The sequence below is a fragment of the Histoplasma capsulatum genome (assembly GCF_000150115.1).
Source record: "Histoplasma capsulatum G186AR genomic scaffold supercont2.4, whole genome shotgun sequence".
In the NCBI taxonomy this organism is placed as follows: domain Eukaryota; kingdom Fungi; phylum Ascomycota; class Eurotiomycetes; order Onygenales; family Ajellomycetaceae; genus Histoplasma; species Histoplasma capsulatum.
Window position 1 is genome coordinate 2,105,049 of NW_025544804.1, and position 22,023 is coordinate 2,127,071.

The following is a 22,023-nucleotide window of genomic DNA, read 5'->3' on the forward strand; positions in this document are numbered from 1 at the left end:
ATTGATTGACTTGCACAGGGACTCATCTATTGTCGTCGATTCTCTTCAAAATAACACCACCAATGGTCGTCGTCAATTGACACACAATGGGCCCCTCCCCAAGTCTGTCACCTTCACATCGCCCGCGAAAGAAGAGGAGATTGCTATCAACGACCGCTCCCCACTCAAACATCGATCTTATCACCAACACAGATGCAACCCAGCCTTCTCCCACCTTTCCACTCGTGTCGTTTTTATGGACAGCTCGTGCTGGTGTATCCCAATGGGTTGTGCTACCTCTGATTCTGATGGTCGTTGGGCTATTCCGCTGGTCCACGGGCCTATGGGGATATTCTGGTGAGCTTTAAGTCATCCCCCCAATTGAATTTCGAAAATGAAGCTAAATATATGAAATACCTCAGGCCAAAACACTCCTCCAATGTACGGTGACTTTGAGGCTCAGCGACACTGGATGGAAATCACCACCCATCTACCGTTGTCGCTATGGTACTTCTATGACTTACAATGGTGGGGTCTCGACTACCCTCCCCTTACTGCTTATCACAGTTGGCTTTTGGGTAAATTGTAAGAATCTAAACTCGTCTAGATATCTTTGATCTGTTGCTGATATTAGATAGCGGTTCGGTCATTGACCCGTCATGGTTTGTCCTGGATGACTCCCGTGGAGTTGAAGGCCCTTTGCTCAAAGTCTATATGCGTGCGACAGTCGTGGTCTCCGAGTACCTCGTTTACATCCCTGCCGTTGTTATATTTCTTAGGAGATACTCTCGAATGCAAGGAACTCACGTCTGGGCTTCTTCCATTGCGCTTGTTGCCATCCTTATGCAGCCTGCCACTATTCTTGTAGACCATGGACATTTCCAATACAATACCGTTATGCTCGGGCTAGTTGTGGCAGCATTGGAAAGCATGTTCGCCAGCCGGATGCTCTGGGCCTGTTTGTTCTTCGTATCGTCCCTGTGCTTCAAGCAAATGGCATTGTATTTTGCCCCAACGATATTCGCCTTCATGCTTGGCTCCTGCTTTTCACTACGCGTGAGAATTGGCCGTTTAATCAGCATTAGTCTGATCACGATCCTTACGTTTGGCCTGATATTCGCTCCGTTCATAATCATGCCTCTCTATAACAAATACCGCGGCATTGAGCTGTCACTGCCCAGTCCGCCTCTCCTCCAAAACCTTCCAGTGCAGCTGGATGAATCCTCGTGGATTTTTCCTCCAGTCCTGCAGCTCGCGCAGGCAATCCATCGCATATTCCCGTTTGCCAGGGGCTTGTTTGAAGACAAGGTTGCTAATTTCTGGTGCACTATCCACACATTCTACAAACTGAACCGTTTCCCGTCAGCCTTACTCCAACGTGCGTCACTTGGAGCCACCATTCTAATGATCTCGACGCCGTGCACGCTCATCGCCCTATACCCTCGGCCGACACTTCTTCTACCGGCACTAGCAAGCACGGCATGGGGATTTTTCCTATGCTCCTTTCAAGTCCATGAAAAGAGCATCTTGTTACCACTCCTCCCCATGACCCTACTTTTTGGCAGCGAGCGCGGCTTAAGTAAAGAAACACGGGCATGGGTTGGCTGGGCGAACATGCTTGGCGCGTGGACCCTCTTCCCGCTCTTACGACGCGACGAATTGCGCGTTCCATACTTCGTCCTCATTCTGCTGTGGGCATACCTGCTTGGCCTCCCACCAACGTCGCTAGACCTATATTGGAATGAATCGGCCGCGCCCTCTCAAGCGACTCAAAACGGCTCCGGGAATTTACATATTCTCACGAAGATATTGCATTTGGTTTATTATTCAGCTATGATATTATGGCACGTTCTTGAAGCCTTCGTCGCTACACCGGCGGGGAAGCCGGACTTATGGGTTGTGCTTAACGTTTTAATCGGAGCGTCCGGGTTTGGCATTTTATATCTGTGGTGCACGTGGAAACTCATCCAGCCAACAACTTCGTTAATGAGCCCGTCGGCGACTTCATCGAAGACTTTGAAGGGCGAGTCCGTAAGTGAAGAGAAGAAAAAAGGATAGAAGGGGAATTCAATGAGGATAATAATAGAAATTTTAATTGTGTGATAAAATATTTACCTACTGGAGCTGGGAATTTATTTCCTTCTGTTCTCCCATTTTTGATTCCGTATACTTTTACACATCGTACTATTTACTTCACATTTTGATACACAAAACATCTTGCGACATCCATTATCTTCATTTCAAACATGTGATTGTAATTCATTGTAAACGCATTTTTTTAATTCTTTTTTGAATCATTAAACCTGTCCTAACCCCAACTCCATATAATAAAGACTGTTAAGAAAACCAAAACAATAATTAGCAGCGGCGGGCTGTACAGTGCAACTGATCAAAATCGATTTTGGAAAATTCAGTTTAACAATTTTGGAAAAGCGCTGCTTTAGTATAAATTATATGCTGCTGTTCTCCTGATGAGAGAGGAACAATATTTTTTTCTCAGGTTATTAAACATGACGGAGGTTTTACGGTCATATTCCAATTTCCCTCCCATAGTATGCCCCTCGAACTCATGAGTAGCATGGCGTGCGTCTCGGAAAGGGCAGTTGCCAACCGCTGAAGAGTCAGATAAGAACTCAGAGGGCCAGTTTCGTTTTCTTCCAAGTTGCTTAGGACGGTGTGGTATTTGGAACGAATGGCGCCGGCGTTTAAAAATAAAGGCATTCAATATCGATCTTGACAGGTAAGAAAACATACCAACGCATGATAGAGTTTGAATACTGATCAAGGTGGGAGGGAAAACCGTTCACGTTCTATTTCAAGTCCTCATTCCTCAACCAAACAACTGCACCGACCATTCGGTTTCAGGGGCTTATAATTGGTAAGGGAGTTTGTATTCTTTTCCGCAAGAGAATCTGAATAGTCCAGCTGCCAACACACAGGCCGGCGAGAAAGAAACTCCATTTGCCTCCTCTTTCAACGATGCAAGCAGTTCGCATACAGCCAACCCTTCTCCCAAAACCAACACGTTGAGCTCAACTTGCCTAGTTAGCACTGTCCCCTAGTTCCTCCCCGTCTGCTTCGAGCCAGTGCTCCTTCAAGTAGTTCAGCTGTCCATCGGTGAATCCTAGACCGTCAGTTAGTCACGGATCAAAGATGAGATCCTTAACACTCAGCCGCTCCTCAGGCAGCCGCGGAGGATCCTACGACGAAAGTGTAGTAACCTTTCCTTCTCACTATTTTCTGCGTCTTGGATGTTCTCCACGGCGAGTTTCTCGAGGGTGATGTCGGGCATGGGGATGTTTTTTTTTTTTTTTTTTTTTTTTTTTTCCTATATTAGCTTTTGCAGGAGGCTACTCATGTGAATGTAGTAGATGTAACTTTTTTTGTGTGGACATTTTTACCATTTTCATCCCAGAATATTGGACAAACTGTGCTGTGGTGCATAAGACAGGTGGTGGTGGCATCAGCACAGCTCCTAGCTCTGCAACAAGATGTCCATCATGAGATCGCAACCCCTGAGGAGAAGTTCCAGAGCAAACAAAATGTCAAGTCCTTAAAAGAAGGATAAAACTTAGACCAAAAGCAAGGAAATAGCACCTTGTTTTGGCAGGAATTGATCACCATTTCAGAACTTCCGATATCAACTGCTTAATTCCACTTTTGTCCACATGATGATCTCTGGGACTCTCTGCTTTCGATTATCTAATCTGGCATCATCGAAATCAGATGAATGGTAGCTGCTGTAATGATCAGGCACCGGCCAGGAATACAGTGCTAACCACCTAGGCTCAAAAGACCATAAGACGGTTGGCTTCCTGCCTGCCGCGCCCAATACGCCTACCGTTACAGCTGTTTCAACTCTTTGATGGATGATCCGATCTTGGTAGACTTCTCAGTCTGATGAATCACCACATTCGTTCGTCATTCTCAAGCTCCTTATAAAAGAACGTATCGCTCACAGAGAGAAGCAGATTTTTTTGATTGAAAATCTGAAGATCAACATGTGAGAAAAGAATTATCTGATTTGAAAAACGATCATAGTCAATCTAGCTGTATGTATTATTTTCAGTGTGTGAAGGAAGTTCAAACACACAAAAGTAGCTGGAGAAGAAATTGTTTCGCGCGCCCAAGAGACAGGAACTTCTTTATAGATGCTATAAAATGTGACGATTCACAAGAATTTCTCAAAAGTCTGCTGTTCAATACACAGATGTTTTGCTCGAGATTTTTACATCTCAAAGAACGAAAGAGATTTGTGAATATACTCATATTCAAAATGGCTTGTCTTTGCCCTACGGCGCTTGCCGTCGGGTGGATTTCAGCGCATCCAATATACATTGCCATATCACCACCAACACTGGTGGAACAGCAGGTAGGTAGGCAGACGACGCTGTGAAGAATCAATCACCTTGTCCGTCTGCCGAGTGAGAGTGCGGCCGAAGTTCAGCAGAAGCTGAGTGGCGAGCCAGAAACTCCGCGACCAACCGTCACATTAGAGAGACATAACAGGGTAGGGACGGAGTTTTCCGTCCGCAGAAAGAGTAGGCGAAGAATAGGTGGCAAAAATGGAGGAGAATGGATGGATGGTGGCGGTGGGACTGGCAAACAAAGCATCTGGTGAGTTCAAGCAACAACACCGTCTGGGGATGTACTGTGCTCGCACGGAGGACTCGAGGTATCGAAGCTAAGGGCCGAGCGAAGGGGAGAGGGGCCAGCCTCTATATATGCATATGCGTATGGCTCCAAGCGACGAACTCTGCCGCACTGCAGAAGGAGCACTCGTTTCCCGAAACAGCCGCTCCCAAAAAGACGATTCTATTTAAACAGATTTAACCCAGCTCAGCTGACTATTGACTTTAGAACCTTCAGCATTTTATTTTTCTACAGGGCTCTTGAAGCACTGATGACGTATGTATCTAGGTAGAGTCAGCTTAGACTACGGAGTAGAATAGATAAAAATGCAGTGTCCATATTGAAAGGCAATCTGTTACTTGTATGTACAGAATTATAGCGGTATTGGAGACCTGTTGCCCTTGCCATGGCCGAGAGAGAGAAACTACCTTAAGTATGCACACCATCATCCTGCACTGGTGGAGAGAGGTGGAAAGTTTTTTTTCGCGCCGATCATCATGGTTCATGTGCATGATGTGCATCAACTAGTTTTGTGTGTTGTATTTTTATTGCACAGCCTCCAGCTTGTTTATCAATACCTGCACTAGACTCAGTAGAACTTAGTGTGGATACAACTGACAGGGGTATGCTCCCCTGCCAGCCAATGGAAACGGGCCGACTCCAGGGGTGGGGAACTTAAAATGGCACGATGTATGCATCCGGTATGGACTTATCCTAATCGGGTGGTCTAGACAGGGGCTACTGTCTCAGAGTTGCTGGAGGCGTATGTACGGTATGTATAGTGTGGAAGCGCTATTCCACCCATAGGGCGAACGAGTGGTATTTTTCTGGTATTTTTCCGGTATTTTTCCGGTCTTTTTCCGGCACTTGCTGCGCCGTTTTTTTTTCTCCTGTGACCTCGCAATGTCCGCCTGGGCAGTTCGCTTCACCACTTTCTGACTTGCTCCCTTTCTGTGTTCAGACCTCCATCTCTGTCCATCCGTCGTTCTCTCTATCACTCTCCTTTTTCTTCTTCCTTCGCCATTCGTTTGATGCCTATTTCATCACCCTACGTATAAGGGCAACGTCTATACAGAACTCTCTTCCTATATTTCTGTGGTTGCTGGGTTCTTGCCTTGGGGGCTCGCGCGTATCGCTCCCTTGCTCCTCCAACCATTTAGTCCGCCAGTCGCTGCCGCCAGCCACGATGCGGTGGACACCCTCCTTTTCTCTATTGCTGCTCTCAGCCCTCCTTCTGGTCATCGCCGTTGCTGGCGCGGAGAATTCAAATAATGGCAGAAAGAGACAGGTGGTCAGCGTCGACGAGTCACAAACAGACTCCCCATCTTCAACAGACGAACCAACAACGACCACAACCTCCTCGACTTCCAGCTCAACGCCAGAACCACCAACCACCTCTGAGCCCGAAAATCCGACCACTCCAAGCACAAACAAACCCCCTCCCAAAACTACCAGCCCCGAAACTCCAACCAAAACAACAAACCGAACCACCCCTCCCCCGCGAACCAACTCCCCCCAACCAACACAATCCTCCGTCGTCATCGTCACCAATACCATCACCGTCAGTGGCAGCACTTTTGAACAAACCTCCGCCTCAACCATAACACCAGGCCAATCCCCCGCCCCCGGCCTAAGCAACGACAATGACGGCGGCCGCGCCTCCTCCGGCCTCAGCGACTCGTCCAAACGAATCATCATCGGTGTCGTCGTTGGCGTAGGCGGTGCCGTCCTCGTGGGCGGCCTAGCCTTCGTGGCATGGCGGCTGCGTCGCAAGCGAAACTCCCGCGGCGTAGGCGACGATGACGACCTGATGAACGCAGGCACTGCCGTAGGCTCGTCGAGCCACGAAACCTCGACGGTGGGAACGGGTCCTAGCCCGTTTACATCTACGTTGGATCAGTATCATCACCCTGGCGGGGTGAACCCGTCGTCGAATTTCTGAGTGTTTGGCGAAAATGAGGAAACTGAAAGGTGAAATGGAATGTCTTAACACCCTTTTTTGCCTATTTTTATTGAAACTTTGGAATTGCAAAAGCGTGGCTATCGTTGGATCTGTCTTGCACGAGCATAACCGGATTTACTTCGTTTCTATGTTGTGCGAAGCAAGTTTGCAAGTTTCTGCTTTGGAGGAATGGCTGATACCCTTCTGTTTTCTCCATTTCGTTTGGTAGAGTCCCGGCTGCATTGAACTGTTTTTTTCTTGTCTTACCACATCAACCTCCATTCGCACAGATGATTGTTGATATTTTCTTTTTATTTATGGCCGTGCGGGAGTTATAACTCTGTTTTTCTTTTGTACCCTTATCTACTTTCTCTCTATTCGCTCTTGTTTTTCATTAATAATTCATTGTATTTGTTTCTTGTTCTTTTCCATTCTATTTACCTTCTTTTCCCTCTTTTTCTTCCAACTCTCAAATTCTCAAAACCTCTTAAAAAAACTGAAAGAAAACCTAAAAGAAAGCAAGCACAAACACACCACACTGTGAAAGAAAAAAGGTGTTTGGTTATCAACCTGGTAATTTTGATATTGATGTTCTTGCCCTCTCGCCAATCTGTTCTTTTGGCCAGTTTTATAACCTTGGAAGCAAGCACTAAGGGGAATGTTTTGCGAAACACACTCGACTACAGATGCACAGAAATATAAATGCAAATCTCAATGCTGGAGCTCATAAATTCAGATATCAATCGATGGTATGAAGATCTTGTTACGTAGAGTGCTCACTGCATCCACATCAGCCATATGATATCCGGAGGTTGTTAGAAGTTATACCTACGTGGTGAAATAGGTGTGGTCACGTGGCATCCAGGGATGACCGCCCAGTGGTTATATCTTTCTACTTTAAATTTTTATTAATAAAACATACCATGTTCAAAAATGAATAGTTAGTATTGCTCAATAACGTAGATTCAAATAGATGATCTAAAAATATGGGTATAAAGTTAGATCTATCAAGAGATGTCCTCTCTCTGACGGTACGGTACAAGAATTGTTGGTAATGCAGGCGGCATAATGTGGCAGTATCCAGATTTAGTGTAACCCTTTAGCACCATGCATTCTCTCCATCATCTATGATCCTATCCCAGATCAGATAGAGCGCCAGGCAGGCTAACAACTCTATAGCTCTCCAGCTCTGCAGTTTTACCATCTGGCCCCACTTGAATGCAGGCTCTCCGTCAATCGCGGACTACTATTTCTGCCTCTCGCTGTCCCTCTCTGGGTTGACTCCTACCTACTGCTACACTTTTGTATCACATCCCATACATCCAAGTTCAATCAACTAAGTAAAGGTATTGTTCTTGATTTGAGTTGTTCCTCCGTGTGTTTTGAGCTCTGTACAGCCCTGTTTTTATCGCTATAATCCATCCATCCATGGTTATTTTCATAAAATAACTACAATGGATAGATACTGCTGAGCACTTCTCTCTTTTTTTTCTCAATGTGTTCCTCAACAAGGATTATTATTGTTGTTGCAGCCCTGCACTCACATTTTCGATTATTTTCTGATTCTGATTCTGATTTCTTTTATTTTCTTTGCTTTTTGTTTTGAACAAAATTACTTTGTTTTTTTCAGGTTCAAACTTCCTCACAAACATGTGTTGTTAGGGGATTCAGTCGCTACAATTTTCGGAAAGAACAAAAAGACAAAAAGAATACCAAGACTCATCGCCATGCCCAAGGCCAAGACTCTCCAGAGGGCTTCCATCCACGTCGATCACAGCGCATCGCCACAATGAATGATAAAGATGAGGATGCAGAGCCTTCGCATTCAAGCCAACAGCTCTCAGAGATGTCAACATTACAAGAGAGTTTCGAATCTTGGGAACATAAAGTTAACAAGGCCAAAGACCGTATTAGCCGTTATGTCCCTGGCCAGTGGGCTCATACCAAGGGCACTGACAATACCTTAATACCCTGTTTAAACGCATGCCTTGATTGGCTACCCGCAGAAGGGGCGGATTCTCTGGTCCATGATGTGGAGAGTTGCAGTGACAATGATGAAGCCCTTTATTATGTCTTCAAAAATTTGGCATCTGGACTTTTGCAGCCCAGTGAGTTCAGATTTATTTATTTTTCTTATTTTCTTCTCTCTATGTACCTTTCTTTGATGGATTAAAATGTTGATTTTTTTGCCATAGTGAAAGCTCTGAGTACCGGGGCTTCCGTGACTGAATCTCCTATCATCAAGCGCCAAAAAATTGCAGATCTCGTTGCTGCGAACCTCCCCGAACCCCAATCACGAACTGATGAATTCCGTGACATATGCTTTCGTCGAGATGGATCTCGCTGTGTTGTAACACAACGAATGGATTTAAACCTTTGGAAGAGTATCAATCGGCCTTCTGACATCAATCATGGTGATGTAGAGGCGGCACACATAATACCTTTCGCCTATGCTTCATGGCATGATATTTCGGTACGTCCATTTTACATTTTATCCCCCCTCTTGAACCCCTCTTGAACCCCTCTTGAACCCCCCCCCCCCCCCACCCTAAACCAAACACCCACCAAATATATATCTATTGAGACAAAATGCTAATTTAGTGCAGGGGGAGAAAAATGCTGTAAATGTCTGGGAGACTTTGTTCCGTTGCTTCCCATCAATACGGCGGATTGGTTTGAATGCAAGCAATATTAATGACCCATCAAATGGAATAACATTGTTGGACACGATTCATAAGCAGTTCAGAAAGTTCCGATGCGCCTTTGAGCCTACAGTATGAAACCAAACTCAACATTTCCTAAAGTTTTTAATTCCTCAAGATTACTAAGAAGGTCATTGTTGCTATTTAGGAAACGCCGCACGTCTACAACTTTAAAACCTACATGGATTATCCTTTCAAAAAGGTGTTCTTCGCACAGGACCAAAAGGTTACAATGCAAAAGGCAGAAGGGGGTGAAGATGTTAAACTTCCCTCTCCAGAGCTGCTAGAATGCCATTGGAGAATTGCTGAAATTTTAAATGCATCTGGCATGAGTGAAATCATTGATCGGATCATTAACGATTGGGAGTATATCAAGGAAGGCGATGAAGGGCATGGCAGTCTAAGAGAAGATGGAAAGTCCAATGTTTCAGAGATTTTATCAGCCGCTTTCTGGGCTCACGGTCACTGGGTCAAGACGTAATGAAGAGAGAAAGAGAGAGGTCAAGTTGGGGTTATGAGCGCATCCGGCACTACCTACTGGCAAAGCGATTGTTGGGATAAAAGAAGTAGAGGGCCAGAAAGGAATAGAGATCAGCTGACAAAAAATACTATACAAATTTATGATGATGGCGATTCTAGTTTGGGTATTTCTAATGCAAGTTGCTCAGTGCTCCCTCTCACAGCAGTTCTATATTCAACCTTGTCATGGTTCCAAGGGTGTAAATTTCTCTTGGAGCAACTCCCCGTCGCAAGCAATGCACTTCATCCCTTGGGCCGGCCAAGGGGAATTCATGTGTTTTCGTAGAAAATGCGTAAGTGAGCGAAGCGAGTGACGCATATTGTGGCATAGAGCGGAGTCATGGGATACACGTAAGGGCCGGCCATGGCAGGGGGTTTAATCCAGCTTCTCGAGAGCAAATATGTTTTGGTGCGAAGCTAAGTAAACAATTCATGGAGGGTCTACCTCCTTTGGTCCACAGCAGTGTAAGACTTCTTTCGCTTCATCTGCCTCTCCCACGCCGGCATGGCCCACTTCACCATGTACTCAGACATCATGAGCTGCTTCGCCGTCGGTCTATCGGCTGGTTCGAATGTCATCATCGCTCGCAGCATATCCTCTAGAGCTTTGAACTCGCCACTAGCAACATCCCATTCACACGTTTCTGGTGTCTCACCCCGGCCCATATCCCACATCCGCTGGTGAAGACGACGGAATACAGGTGTGCTGATGCGCTGGAAGTTGGTGATCCAGGACCCATCTTGGTTGAAGAACTCAGAGCGGTTTTTCCAGGAGTCCCACCACCTTTCAGGCATTTGTCCCAAGGTGTTGACCATTTCAGCAATGATGTCATCTGGGTCCCATGCAAACGTTTCAAAAAGCGGGCGTTCGCCCAAAGCATCATATAGGACAACACCCAGGGTCCATACATCAGCTGCAGTGGTGATTTTGTCACTGAAGAATTCTTCTGGGGGGGAATACAGGGCTGGTGTGAGAAGAGTGGGGGATGGTGTTTGTGAAACAACAAAAGATGCCCCATAGTCTGAGATAATAATCTCAGGATCCATCACCTTGTTCGCAGGCATGTTCCAAAGCATGGGATAAATGACATGTGGTGGTGCATGTGGTATGCTAGGCTTTCCATCAAGACGCCGGGTAGGAATCTCATTTGGCTTGCCATGATGTTCGTGCAGTTCACTTGTACTTAAATTATCAAAGCTCGGGACGCGAAGAAGAAAGTTGCGCAAATGAAGATCTGTTTGGGTTTAGTGAATTTGAATAACTAATCACAGAGCAAGACTATATTTTGCATACCTCCATGGCATACATCATTTTCATGCAAATAGTTCAAGCCCATGATGAGTTGGGCGGCGATGGATCTAGCAGCATCTTGTGGAAACATAAAGTTTGTACTGTTCTCTTTGGAAGTGGATATGCTGCAGCCAGCAGGCTCAACAACCAAGCACCGATGATGTCCGTTGGGACCATCAAAAGAGAATTGGTCAAGCAAGGTCGGGATATACTGCCTTCCACGGCAATGTGGGTCACCTTTTGTCAATAGATGGATGATTTTGCCCTCATTACTGCTCTCCGAAGCTCCCGCAACAAGTATCTTCAGCGACACATAGCGCTGGAGATGCTGGTCGCGAGCGAGCCAGATTGTTGAATAAGCACCAAATCCAAGCTTGTGAACTATTTTGTAGCGACCGCTACAAAAGGTGTCTCCAACAAGAGTTGGATGGTATCCGCCGGGCCTGTATCCTTCCAAATCCTCCACATCTATCTCGAGGTGATAAATTCTTTCGTCTTCCGGAGGGGGTGATTCGGCCATGGAATGGTAGCACGGAATTACTGGCTGGGAGGCAAGCCGGAGTCGCGACGCTGGAGACTTATGAGGAAGCAGTTGGTGACGGTGCTGAAAGATGACGAAGCGAGAGAGAAAAGGGCCAACTCTGTCAACAGAAGCATATCTCCAGCCAACACTCATTGCCTTGTTGATGGGCAAGGAGCTGAGGATATGATCAGGATAGTTGCTGATGATACCTGAGATAAGGCAATTGCTCGTGGAGCTCAGGTAGCTATAACTGAATTAAAAAGAGGGCGGTACGATCATCAACTCCATGTAGCACTTCTTACATCACAAACTATTTCCGCACATAAATCTACCCGCTATATGGGACATATCGTAAGCATATTTTTGGATCGGTATGAAAATTTCGGGTAACTCGGGCAGAGCATACCATATCACAACTAGGCCATAAACTAGGAGTACTACAGCATCAAGTAATGCGACCTGATGTATGGCCTCCCGCAGTGGTGCTGCTGCGTACTGCTTAAGGATTGAGCCCCCTGAAGCATCTTCCCATGAAAATTGAGCTGAACAGCGAATTGAAAGCGTGAGCAGGTTAGGTGGTCAAGATCTCAATTCAACCGATTTAGCCTAATACAACCTAGCGCGATTAAGTACACGCGAATGATGTAATCAGCAAATGGTCGCGTTCGTGATCTGTTAGTTAATGCTTCACACAATTGACAGCATCCGCAGAACGACTGATACGCTTCCCAATGTATATCGATAATAGTTGAAAATAATAATGTTTACCGCCATCACCCAACAGCCACCCTTCACACACCTATTCTCTCATGCACCGCAAACATCCCTCCCCTCACACCATGCAAACCTCGTCGTCCCCCGACACCAGTTGCAGATAATGGAACATGACAATAAGCAAGCGAAAGCGACGACATCACCACCATCCCGCACACTCCCCAGGCAATCATACGCCGAACGCTATGCCAACCAAATCCGCAACCCAGCTGCCAAACTCGCATGCCGGAGAGGCTCCCGCGAGAAACGGCTCGGCAGCTTCCTGAATAAAGTGAAGCATGATCGCGACGAAGGCAGATTTGAGGCCAGAAGCGACCAGATTCAGCGAACCAATTACCTGGCGCAGCTGCGGAGGTATCAAGAGACGCTTGCGAGGTCTGCGCCGGACTTTGGACCGTTGATGGAGGAAGAGGAGGAGGAGGATGTGAAGGTGGACGACGATGGGATGGTTTTCGATGAAGGGATCCAGGGGATCGGTGTTGGCGCGAGGTGGAAAAAGGATCGTGGGGTTGGTTTTGAAGGTGTGTTTGTAGACATGGCTCCCGCCCCTGCTGAGCTTAACTTGATTTCTTTTATGATCATATTTACTTTTTTTGTTTTCCCAAGCAAGATCTCCACAGAGTCGGAAATAGATATTGCAAAACAAAAAAGGGAAAAAACTACGAGGCTAACGTTGGGATGTCAACAGACGAACGCATCCTCGAAGAATTTATCTCGGAGGAGCAAGACTACCAGGCCTTTTTAGAGGAGTTGGAGCGCTCAGGAGACATTGAACAGCAGTCGCAACCGGTCCCGGCAAGTTCCCAGTATGACGATGAGGAAGACTATGAACATATTTTTGCTGAGTTGCTTGACGACGACCATGACCATCACACAGCATCGCCAGATCACACTGACGACATGAATGACGGGATGGATACATCGTGAGGGTAGACATTCTAGAATATCTTATCACGTATTTGAGCAGTGCATTGAAACGGCGTTTTTGGGCTCGGATGTCGATCCTACTTTTATCGATTTACTTTTTGGCGCTCTATTTTGGGCGCCTGGGGAGCAGCAGTAATGCTTTTTCCAATTCGTTCGCGAAATGAAAATTTCGTATGAAACTTATCAAGGGAAACTGGAGAAGGGGTCCATTCGGGATTCTCTTGTATTTGAAGGTATTTGCATATATGTACAGTACACCGGAATGAGAATGACCATTCCGTCGAGTTGAATATATAGAGAATAATGCCCAGGGTCTCGTTGGAGAAGTCGATGTATATAAAAGCGAAAATAGGGAAAGGAATGAAAGGGATTCAAATAGCGAAAATCATTGTCTATCAGAGTATGATTCATTGCTGCGGACATTGCGGCATCTCAGCACCCCCTCCCCCTCCCCCTCCCCCTCCTCCTCCCACGCCAGCGAAAGCGCCTGGCAGCCCAAGTTCATCCGCCAGCGGATTCGACACCAAGGCATCAGGCGGGCTCCCCGCGGCTTGCATCTATCATCACACTAGTCAGCATAGCCCTCTCCTCATGACACCGAAAAAATGGGCAATGAAAAAAAAGAAAAAAAAGAAATAGAAGAATAAGCATAACCAAATCATACCTTCTGCATCTTCTCCCAGATAGCAGCCCTATCCGCCGGATTGTCATCCGAATACCCCTCCTCGTCAAACTTGGCCACAATCTCCGCCACAATGGTAGCCTGCAATTCATACCTCTCCAGATCCTCTTTGGGTACCTTGTCTCGGTTCTCCCGCAGCCACGGACCGAATTTATCATTCAGCTCCTTCATCGGCTCGTAGAGCATATCCTTATTCGACAACTGTTCCATAATTCCCATGAAGAGCTTATCGAGGCTCTCGTCGTCGGCCTCACCAGCGCCCGCTTGACCGGCAGCGCTAGAGCCCACCGCCTTCAGCAACCGCATGAGTACATCATCGTCGTCTTCGCCCCCATCCCCCGTCGCCGCAGCGGTAGCTTTGTCCCCAGACGCTTGTATCCGCTCCATAGTCTTGCGGATCGTTTCTTGGAACCCATCTTCCGCGTTACTCGCACTACGAGCAGCACCAGCAGCATCAGTAGCACCGGACGTCGTCCCGGATTCCCCCTTTTCGTCCTCCTTACCACTGCCACCGCTGGTGCCAAGGCCGCCCAAGTCCCCCTCTATCCCCCCGGCTAACGCACCAGGACCCCCTTCCCCCATGAGTAATTTCATAATAGCCGTCGGATCCATTTCGCCCTGCGCCATTCGCTGCGCGAGGGCATCCCAGTCTGGTTCGCCGTCGCCACCCCCTCCATCTCCACCACCGCCGTCGCTGCCGGTGGGTTTTTGATGCAAGAGCCCCGCCATGCCGTGTTCAAGCTGCCGGAGGAAGGCGTCCTCATCGAGGTCTGATTCGGAGGCACCGGTGGCATTTTGGTCGGATGGGAATGATGGCGGTAGCTGCGGTCCTGCGGCGGAGGTGGAGGCGGAAGCATATGAGGGTTTATTCGAAGAGGGTGCGGCGGGAGTAGCTGAGGGAAGGTTTTTTGTTGGAGAGAAATCGTCGAGGAGGTCTGTGTGGTGATTTAGCTAGGTTAGAAGATTGACTTTCGTTTTTTCTTTTTTAATATGTATTATATATACGTTTGTCGCCTTCCTTCTGGATTCATTTTTTCCAAAAAAAAAAAAAAAAAAAAAAAAAAAACATAATTAAAAAAAAAAAAAAAATAACAATCCTCTTGCAACCATAGCCTCCAAGGATTAAGGGAAAGGTGGAGATATAAATGTTCCCAAACTTACCATCCAAATCAAAATCTGAATCCTCTTCATCTCGTTTTAGCCCAGCAGTAGACCGAGCATGAGCCTGGCTGTCAGCCTCCGTTGCAGTCGCCGGCACCCCCGCAATGCTGCTGGCTTCCGCTGGGGCAGCCATACTTCCCTCCTCTTCTATCTTATCTTTTTCCTTCTTCCCCTCCTCAGCCATCACTCGGTTTTCTCTGATGTTGGCTCTGTGGGATTGCTCTATTTGGTCGAGGCAATTTCGAGGGGGGGTTAGAGGAGGGCGGTTGGGGGGCGCGGTTAGAGTAAATAAAAACAAAGAGTCGAGGGTGGCAGAAGTAGGTTGACGAATTTATTGCTCTATTATTTTTCAAGCTTCTTCTTTCTTCTTTCCAGACAAAGGTGTTAAAAAAAAAAGCGATTGAAAATCCGTAGTTCGGATGTTGATGTTGATTTTGATGTTGGCTCCGGCAAAGGCATATGATAACAGGAGCTTTTTTTCTTGGGCTCTTCGGGTTGGCGACTTGGCGTCATTCCGTCAAGTTGCCGCGGTTCCTTTCACCAACAAGTTCAACAACCTGAAGATACCAGTACTACTAGTATGTATGTGCGTCATGGATTAATCGGCATAAGTAACGAGTTATCAAATGGAATTCAGATACCATTCTCGAGAGATTCATGATTCACCCCGTTACTCGTACCTCCAACCAACGAGCGTCAACAGTCGCTTCAGCCCAACCCCCTGATATCAGCCGTAGTAAAGTAGTCTACATCCATCGAGCACATATCCCCCAACAGTTTGATCGTGGACAAAAGTGAAGATATCAGCTGTAGATCTGATCACCATTGGCAAAGGAGCCTAAGAAGATAAGCAAAAGCTCAGCTATATCCCTCGTCCGGGCCAGGGGCTGCAAAAATACTAGTACTGGTAGTAACCTTGTATTTTAAAACCTTGAAGTTGTTTTTGTTGTTGAAATTTCAAATTGATAGATAGATATATATAATTTACTCAGCTGCATTTGGCATGCCGGATGTCGTTCAGATGAAGAATTTGACTGCCATCCTAGATAGGGGATCCGAATGGGAGTTGATAAGAGCCCATCATATCAAAAACCAATTATTTCCCCCGTCCCCCGTTTGTCAAGGCCTCTCCCAGATTTGGATTAGTGGTTATGGCCAGGAAAGACTTTTTGGCTAACTAGTTAGTATGTATACTTCTGTTCTTCGACATTTAGAACAGAAATAGGACGTCATGACAGTCGCAGGAGCAGGGGCAAGGGCAGGGGCAGGGGCAGAAGCAGTGATACAAATAGCCATCTTGGGTGTGGCGCTGAAGAGAAAAATAGAAAGAAAGCAAGAAAGAAAGAAGCAGAAGAAGGCGTGGTGCTTGGTTCTTGAGCTGTATACTGTAGTTAAGCGTCCTTTGAGCTCCGCAATACCGGGCAGGGTTGACGATTAACGCACTGGAATGCGACAACATCGAAGACACGAAGATACAATCCAGGCTGCTTCATTCAATGCCTGGCGGCAACGACACCCTCGTCGTTCCCAGTTCACGGATTTCAAGAATACTCGTACCAATCGCTCGTATCAAATACGAAACGGATGGTTAATACAAGAAACATAAATGAACAACCTGTCCCATGGTACAGTACACATTATGCACTGCATCGCCTTCCACCTTGGTGCCAGCTTGAGTTTGCAAGGTGGAGTGGAAACAGGACTGAATCCGAACATCGGGTATTCGTCCGCACACCTGAGGAAAATGTGTTCAAATGGAAGCTCGACTGGGTGGGGGTGGAAGTTGGCGCTGAAAGTTGGGCCCGACGACAACCTGCAGCATCCCTTTGGCAAACGCTGTACTATACATATATTGTAGTACCAGATTGCTTCGCCTTTTCTCCAGAAGCATCCAGTCGGGCGGAAGCTATCATCATCCTGTTGTGCTAGTAATTGTGTCTTGGGGGAAGGGAAGATAAGGTCCATGAGAAGGATTTTGAACTTCCAGCTCGCCATCAACAAGATGAGAGATGGCAGCGGTCAGAGTTGGCCAGGGGTCGGTAAGTGTCCGATGGGAAATCTTTGCCAATATGGACCATCGCTGGCAAAATATCGGCCTTCCGGACGATTCAACCTTCTTCAAAGGTGGAGCTGAGTCATAATAGGAATAGGGCAATAAATCAAGCGTGTTTACCGCGTAAGGCACTGCGGAGAAATCGACAGTTCATATTATTTGGAACACTTGCCCCACCAACCACTACAGTTTTCTCATTCTCAGCCTGCATCCTGCATCGTGCATCGTGCATCTCGCATACTAGTCGTGTATTATGGAAAGCCGTATCGTGGGTAGTTCTTAGATATCGCTCGACGCACAAAACCAGGTAATTTTCTGATGGGATTTTTTTTCCCCCCTTTCTTTCCCCGCTCTTTTCTCCCCGCAGGTCTGCTTATGTGTTAAATTTTTCTTCTAACTAACTATATTTTTGAAGTGGCGGCTGAATCGCTGGCTGATTTTTAGCGTGAAGGTGGGGAGCGAAAGCGTGGGTCCGTTGTTGACGCCAGCGAAGGACCCCGGAAGCAACATGCGCAATCTACACATGCTATGGAGTAATCTGTGCATTGAAACAAGTTCAACATCATGAAGAACTACAAAGGAAATGAAAAAATGAAAAAAAAAAAAAAAAAAAAAAAAAAGGAAGCGTATCCAGACTGTATCTGTAATGATGCCTGTTATCGGATTGTGCAGTTTATTCCACTGCCACCATGCTGTAACTTAATCGTGCCCCCGCTTATTCCCAATTTCAGGTAACTTTTCCATAGTTAGGTACAGTGCATGAAATATTTAAGGCTAAGGCTAGATATATTCAAAGTGTACAGATCTGTAGAGAATATGCTGATACAGACCTTTTTGCAAAAAAGAAAAATCTAAAATTATGAATTATTATCTTAGTTTCTAAAATCTGTACTTGGTCATCATCAATGTTAACAGTCAAAATATTGATTATATTGAAGTGGCTGAATACTAACATATTCTCTGCACTTAATTATATTCATATTCAATGCTGTGATGAAGATATCCACGTTTCCTTGTGACTGCACCTATACCAATAATACAAGTTGCCGGTTGTGGCGAGGCGCACCCACACCAGCTTCTTCCCCACCACCGAATGCACCGCCATTCTTCAATTCTTCTTCCCAGAACAAGCGAAGCCGGATTCCGCGGTATTGCGGCAACTTCCTCATTGACAATACTAGTTCGGTTTGATAGCTAGGTATTCATGTATTTAACGTCGCCATTCTCTGCCGTTGGTTGTTTAGGCGATATGCAGGATAATTGAGTGGAAAAGCGCTGATCGGGGCAACATGCATCATCCCACGTCATTCCCCGCAGCTGCTCACCACGCACAAAGGAAGCAAAACGAACAAAAAGTAAAAAGGTAGGAATAATAGAAAGTCCCCTCCATTGTAAAATGAAGCATCCCGCTTCAGCCAGCATGAAGTAGCACTCGTACAGTACGTCCAGCAACAGACAAATTACGCTGCGCACACTCAGTGTCTCCAGTGTCTCCACGCCTCTTGCGGCAGGGATGATTGCCCGCCTTCCCCCACCACCTTACCCTGCAAGACAGGCCAACATACGCTGTAGTACCTACTAGACAGGCCAATACAGGCCAATACCGGCCAATACCAAATGCCAGATGCCAATGCCAACTCCCCCGCCTCTTGTTCTTTCTCCAGTCCAGTCCGTGGGCCCTTTGGCCCTTTGGCTTCTTTAAGCCAGCAGCCGTCTCTGTTCATGTTGTTGCTGTAACTGCCTGATTCTTCCTCTTCCACCGTCCCTCCTATCACTCTATTGCTACTTTTCCTGTTCCTCTTCGTGCTTCCACTTCTCGCCCGTTCTAGCCACTTTAGCCGCGCGTTTCTGCAACCTAGACGCAACCCTTCCGCCCTTCCGCCTCCCCGCTTCCGAGATTCGGTTCCAGCCAGCTTGTCAAATACCCCCCTCCCCACAATTTCTGCCCCAATTTCTCCCCCAAGATCCTAACCACCTCAATTTTGCAATCCTTCGACTTTCATCTTTCTCTGCATGATATGGGATCTGTGGTCTATGTCAGCCAAATTAATTCGCGGAATGGCATGAGAATGGAGGAGGTAATTCCGCAATCCGAACCCAACCCTGAGGGTTCTAGCAGTTCATCAGTCTCAACGCCAGAACCAGATGGTGAAATCCTTCTTCAAGGCGCTGTCAAGCGGCAGAAGCGAAAGGGAGGGCGCAAGCCGGTATGTCGTTTCCTGAGCTATTGCTTGAGTTTTTGGCCTTTCTATTTCATTATTCACAGAACTACTAGTACTACTAGTAGTATCTACTCTCCCGTTTACCCGAGTTTTTTTTATATATACTATTATCTGCTTGCTAATTTCTGTTCTCCCTTTGCCGCTGGCACTGCGATTGGAGCGATGTCTGTAGATATATGCCACCTCCGAAGAGCGCAAGCAAAGAAATAGACAAGCGCAAGCGGCGTTTCGGGAACGGCGAACCGAGTACATGAAGCAGCTGGAGACTACCATCAAGCACAATGAGGAAACCCTGCAGTCGTTGCAGCAGAGTCACCGTAATGCTGCTGATGAATGTCTGATGCTCCGCTATAAGAATTCGCTGCTGGAGCGAATTCTATTGGAAAAAGGTACTACACCTCACTAGTGGCGACGTGCGTTGGTATTGATGCGAAACAAAAATTATTCAAGCCATAGACTAATTGTATTCCGTGCTCCCTTGCTCTTCTCTCATAATTATAGGCATTGACGTTCAGGCTGAGTTGCGTCTGAAGAGTGGCAGTCCCAATATGCTATCAGCCAAGCCTGCTGGACAAACCATAAGCCAAAACTCCCCTCTTTCACGAGCCGCTAGCAACAGACAGTCTGTCAATCGCCACAAGGTTGGGGAGACACCAAAGCTTGACCATTCTAATATCTCGCAGGCACATCGTGAGGATGCCCATACTATGAGTTCCCCTCAACTGCATCCCACTCCAACCTCCCATGTCTCGTCACCTTCCACCGCTAAGTCCCCCGGCTTTAACCTGCAAGGCGGCATTTCCATACCCGGCGCGGAAATTCAACCCCAGCAGCAAAAGGATACTTCGCAGTTACACCAACTCCTGCCACCGTCAATATTGCCCGCGTCCAGCCACTATAGCAGCAACGGGAACGGTAGCAACGGCCATCACTGCATTTCGGCGACTTCTCCCGATCCCGCAACGCCAATGACAGCTGCCCTCCCAAATGTATCACCAGACAGTGGAGTAAACATGGATCGGACCGGTTCAGGTTACTACCTTTCACCGTTCCAGAAGCATTACGACCAATTAGGCAAGTTGACCGCTTTCCCCTCTATCCCCCGCATATCCCTCAGTTTTCCTCCCCCTTTATACGGATCTCTCTTTAGTACTAGGTTGATTAATTCTTTCTCTCCCCCTGCACAGAACAAGAATATGAAACCCAAATCGACATGCTCGATGAAGATGAGCACGATCTAGACGACTCTACAGAAGACACTTTATCCACGCCCGCCTACCACGAGCCCTCGACCCCACCATCCGGAATCGCTCGATCTCAGCCTCAATCTGGTCCTGAGGCTCAAGCTCAGGTCCAGCAAAACGAGCACGACATTGCTACTTCTCTTGCTGAGACGACTACCTCCGCCACGACCCTTAACGAAGATATAGATATTTTTGTACAAGACGAATCGCTCTTCAATGTCTTCGATCCCATGCTTGACCCGGATCCGTTTGGTTTGACGGCAAGCATGCACTTCCAAACTCCATTCAGCTATGTCGAGAGCCATGTGGGGCCATGAGAATAAAAATTGGAGAAGAGAGCAAAGTAGGGAAGCAACAAACAATCCATCTTATCAAAAATAGTACTCGGATGAAAACCGCCAAATCCGACACCTGATCTTTTCTTCTCTTCTCATGTCATATAGACTGGACTTGACGAGATGTTGTTCTATTTTATCAAGAGGTTTTATCGAGAAATCTACACTCTACGGCGCTCGGATGGGGTGGCTTTTCCTTGTATTCGTTACTTCTTTTTCGCATTTTCGATTTTTCCTTCTTCCTTGTTTTTCCAGCGGGGTCACGATACCCAAGGGTCACGGCAGAAATAATCTTGTTTTTCTGGTTTAATTCGAAAAGAGCAAATCAGGAAGGGAGAAGAACGACGGAGATGGCAAGTGCTTACATATATATATATATATATATATAATATATAATATATAACTGGCATGCGGCATTTGCGGGGCGCTTTTTGGTTTATTTGGGGGAAAGTTTCTTAAGTTTCTTAAGCCACATAAACTGTGTTACAGATGCGTGGGTTTTCTCATTTATTTTCTAAATACATACATATATATACATACATATATATATATATATATGATTGATCATGCGCATACGATATGTCTTTTCTTCAACATTCTCATCTTGTTTTGGTGCATATAACGGCAGATGAAAAATGATGATGATGATGACGGTTGTTCTGGATGCTGCTTCATGTCTTGCATTAGTTTTACATCATCTGGCCGCTGGCTTCGTCCGTCGTTATTGTTCCATGTTTCCCCTCGTTCCTTGCCATGTTATTCTTTGGTAGTAAGTTCAAGTTGTTTAACCGTGCCAATGTCATACATGTGTGTACAGATTTCGTAGTCCGTTGATCCGCCTTGCATCCACAATAAGGACCATACCCTAAGCCCTAAAACCCGAATCCGACCAAGCCCCAGCCCAGCCCCATCCGCCCGGGCCGACTCGGCTTCCGGGCCACTGAGCCCTTGAGCCTCCTCCGTGGCTCGCTTAGCATTTGCGGATTTCAAACCTCGACCTCAACCTCAACCTCAACCTCGCCTCCCACCACGGCCAG

The 22,023-nt window shown here is 46.7% G+C and overlaps 8 protein-coding genes across 8 annotated transcripts; 6 read left to right on the top strand and 2 right to left on the bottom strand.

Annotated features, from left to right (window-relative positions):
• Window positions 1-86: 86 nt before the first annotated feature.
• On the top strand, window positions 87-2,037 carry HCBG_03745 (glucosyltransferase; the record flags this gene model as incomplete). Its single annotated transcript, XM_045430794.1, has 3 exons — window positions 87-336; window positions 402-564; window positions 618-2,037. The coding sequence occupies 3 exons, from the start codon at window positions 87-89 to the stop codon at window positions 2,035-2,037; spliced, it is 1,833 nt and encodes a 610-aa protein (XP_045288937.1).
• A 3,760-nt stretch (window positions 2,038-5,797) lies between these two features.
• On the top strand, window positions 5,798-6,553 carry HCBG_03746 (uncharacterized protein; the record flags this gene model as incomplete). The annotated part of the gene is made up of 1 exon (XM_045430795.1): window positions 5,798-6,553. One exon carries the CDS (start codon window positions 5,798-5,800, stop codon window positions 6,551-6,553), a length of 756 nt encoding a protein of 251 aa, XP_045288938.1.
• A 1,789-nt stretch (window positions 6,554-8,342) lies between these two features.
• On the top strand, window positions 8,343-9,736 carry HCBG_03747 (uncharacterized protein; the record flags this gene model as incomplete). The annotated part of the gene is made up of 4 exons (XM_045430796.1): window positions 8,343-8,661; window positions 8,749-9,026; window positions 9,160-9,327; window positions 9,404-9,736. The coding sequence occupies 4 exons, from the start codon at window positions 8,343-8,345 to the stop codon at window positions 9,734-9,736; spliced, it is 1,098 nt and encodes a 365-aa protein (XP_045288939.1).
• Window positions 9,737-10,215: 479 nt separating this feature from the next.
• HCBG_03748 (protein kinase) lies at window positions 10,216-11,585 on the bottom strand (the record flags this gene model as incomplete). Its single annotated transcript, XM_045430797.1, has 2 exons — window positions 10,216-11,009; window positions 11,069-11,585. 2 exons carry the CDS (start codon window positions 11,583-11,585, stop codon window positions 10,216-10,218), a joined length of 1,311 nt encoding a protein of 436 aa, XP_045288940.1.
• A 710-nt stretch (window positions 11,586-12,295) lies between these two features.
• HCBG_03749 (uncharacterized protein) lies at window positions 12,296-13,289 on the top strand (the record flags this gene model as incomplete). Its single annotated transcript, XM_045430798.1, has 2 exons — window positions 12,296-12,883; window positions 13,051-13,289. The coding sequence occupies 2 exons, from the start codon at window positions 12,349-12,351 to the stop codon at window positions 13,287-13,289; spliced, it is 774 nt and encodes a 257-aa protein (XP_045288941.1).
• A 407-nt stretch (window positions 13,290-13,696) lies between these two features.
• HCBG_03750 (peroxin 19) lies at window positions 13,697-15,316 on the bottom strand (the record flags this gene model as incomplete). The annotated part of the gene is made up of 3 exons (XM_045430799.1): window positions 13,697-13,846; window positions 13,954-14,906; window positions 15,133-15,316. The coding sequence occupies 3 exons, from the start codon at window positions 15,314-15,316 to the stop codon at window positions 13,697-13,699; spliced, it is 1,287 nt and encodes a 428-aa protein (XP_045288942.1).
• A 253-nt stretch (window positions 15,317-15,569) lies between these two features.
• HCBG_03751 (uncharacterized protein) lies at window positions 15,570-17,061 on the top strand (the record flags this gene model as incomplete). The annotated part of the gene is made up of 3 exons (XM_045430800.1): window positions 15,570-15,714; window positions 15,770-15,926; window positions 16,605-17,061. 3 exons carry the CDS (start codon window positions 15,570-15,572, stop codon window positions 17,059-17,061), a joined length of 759 nt encoding a protein of 252 aa, XP_045288943.1.
• A 2,110-nt stretch (window positions 17,062-19,171) lies between these two features.
• Window positions 19,172-20,994, top strand: HCBG_03752 (uncharacterized protein; the record flags this gene model as incomplete). The annotated part of the gene is made up of 4 exons (XM_045430801.1): window positions 19,172-19,392; window positions 19,580-19,796; window positions 19,909-20,481; window positions 20,595-20,994. The coding sequence occupies 4 exons, from the start codon at window positions 19,255-19,257 to the stop codon at window positions 20,966-20,968; spliced, it is 1,302 nt and encodes a 433-aa protein (XP_045288944.1).
• Window positions 20,995-22,023: the final 1,029 nt, after the last annotated feature.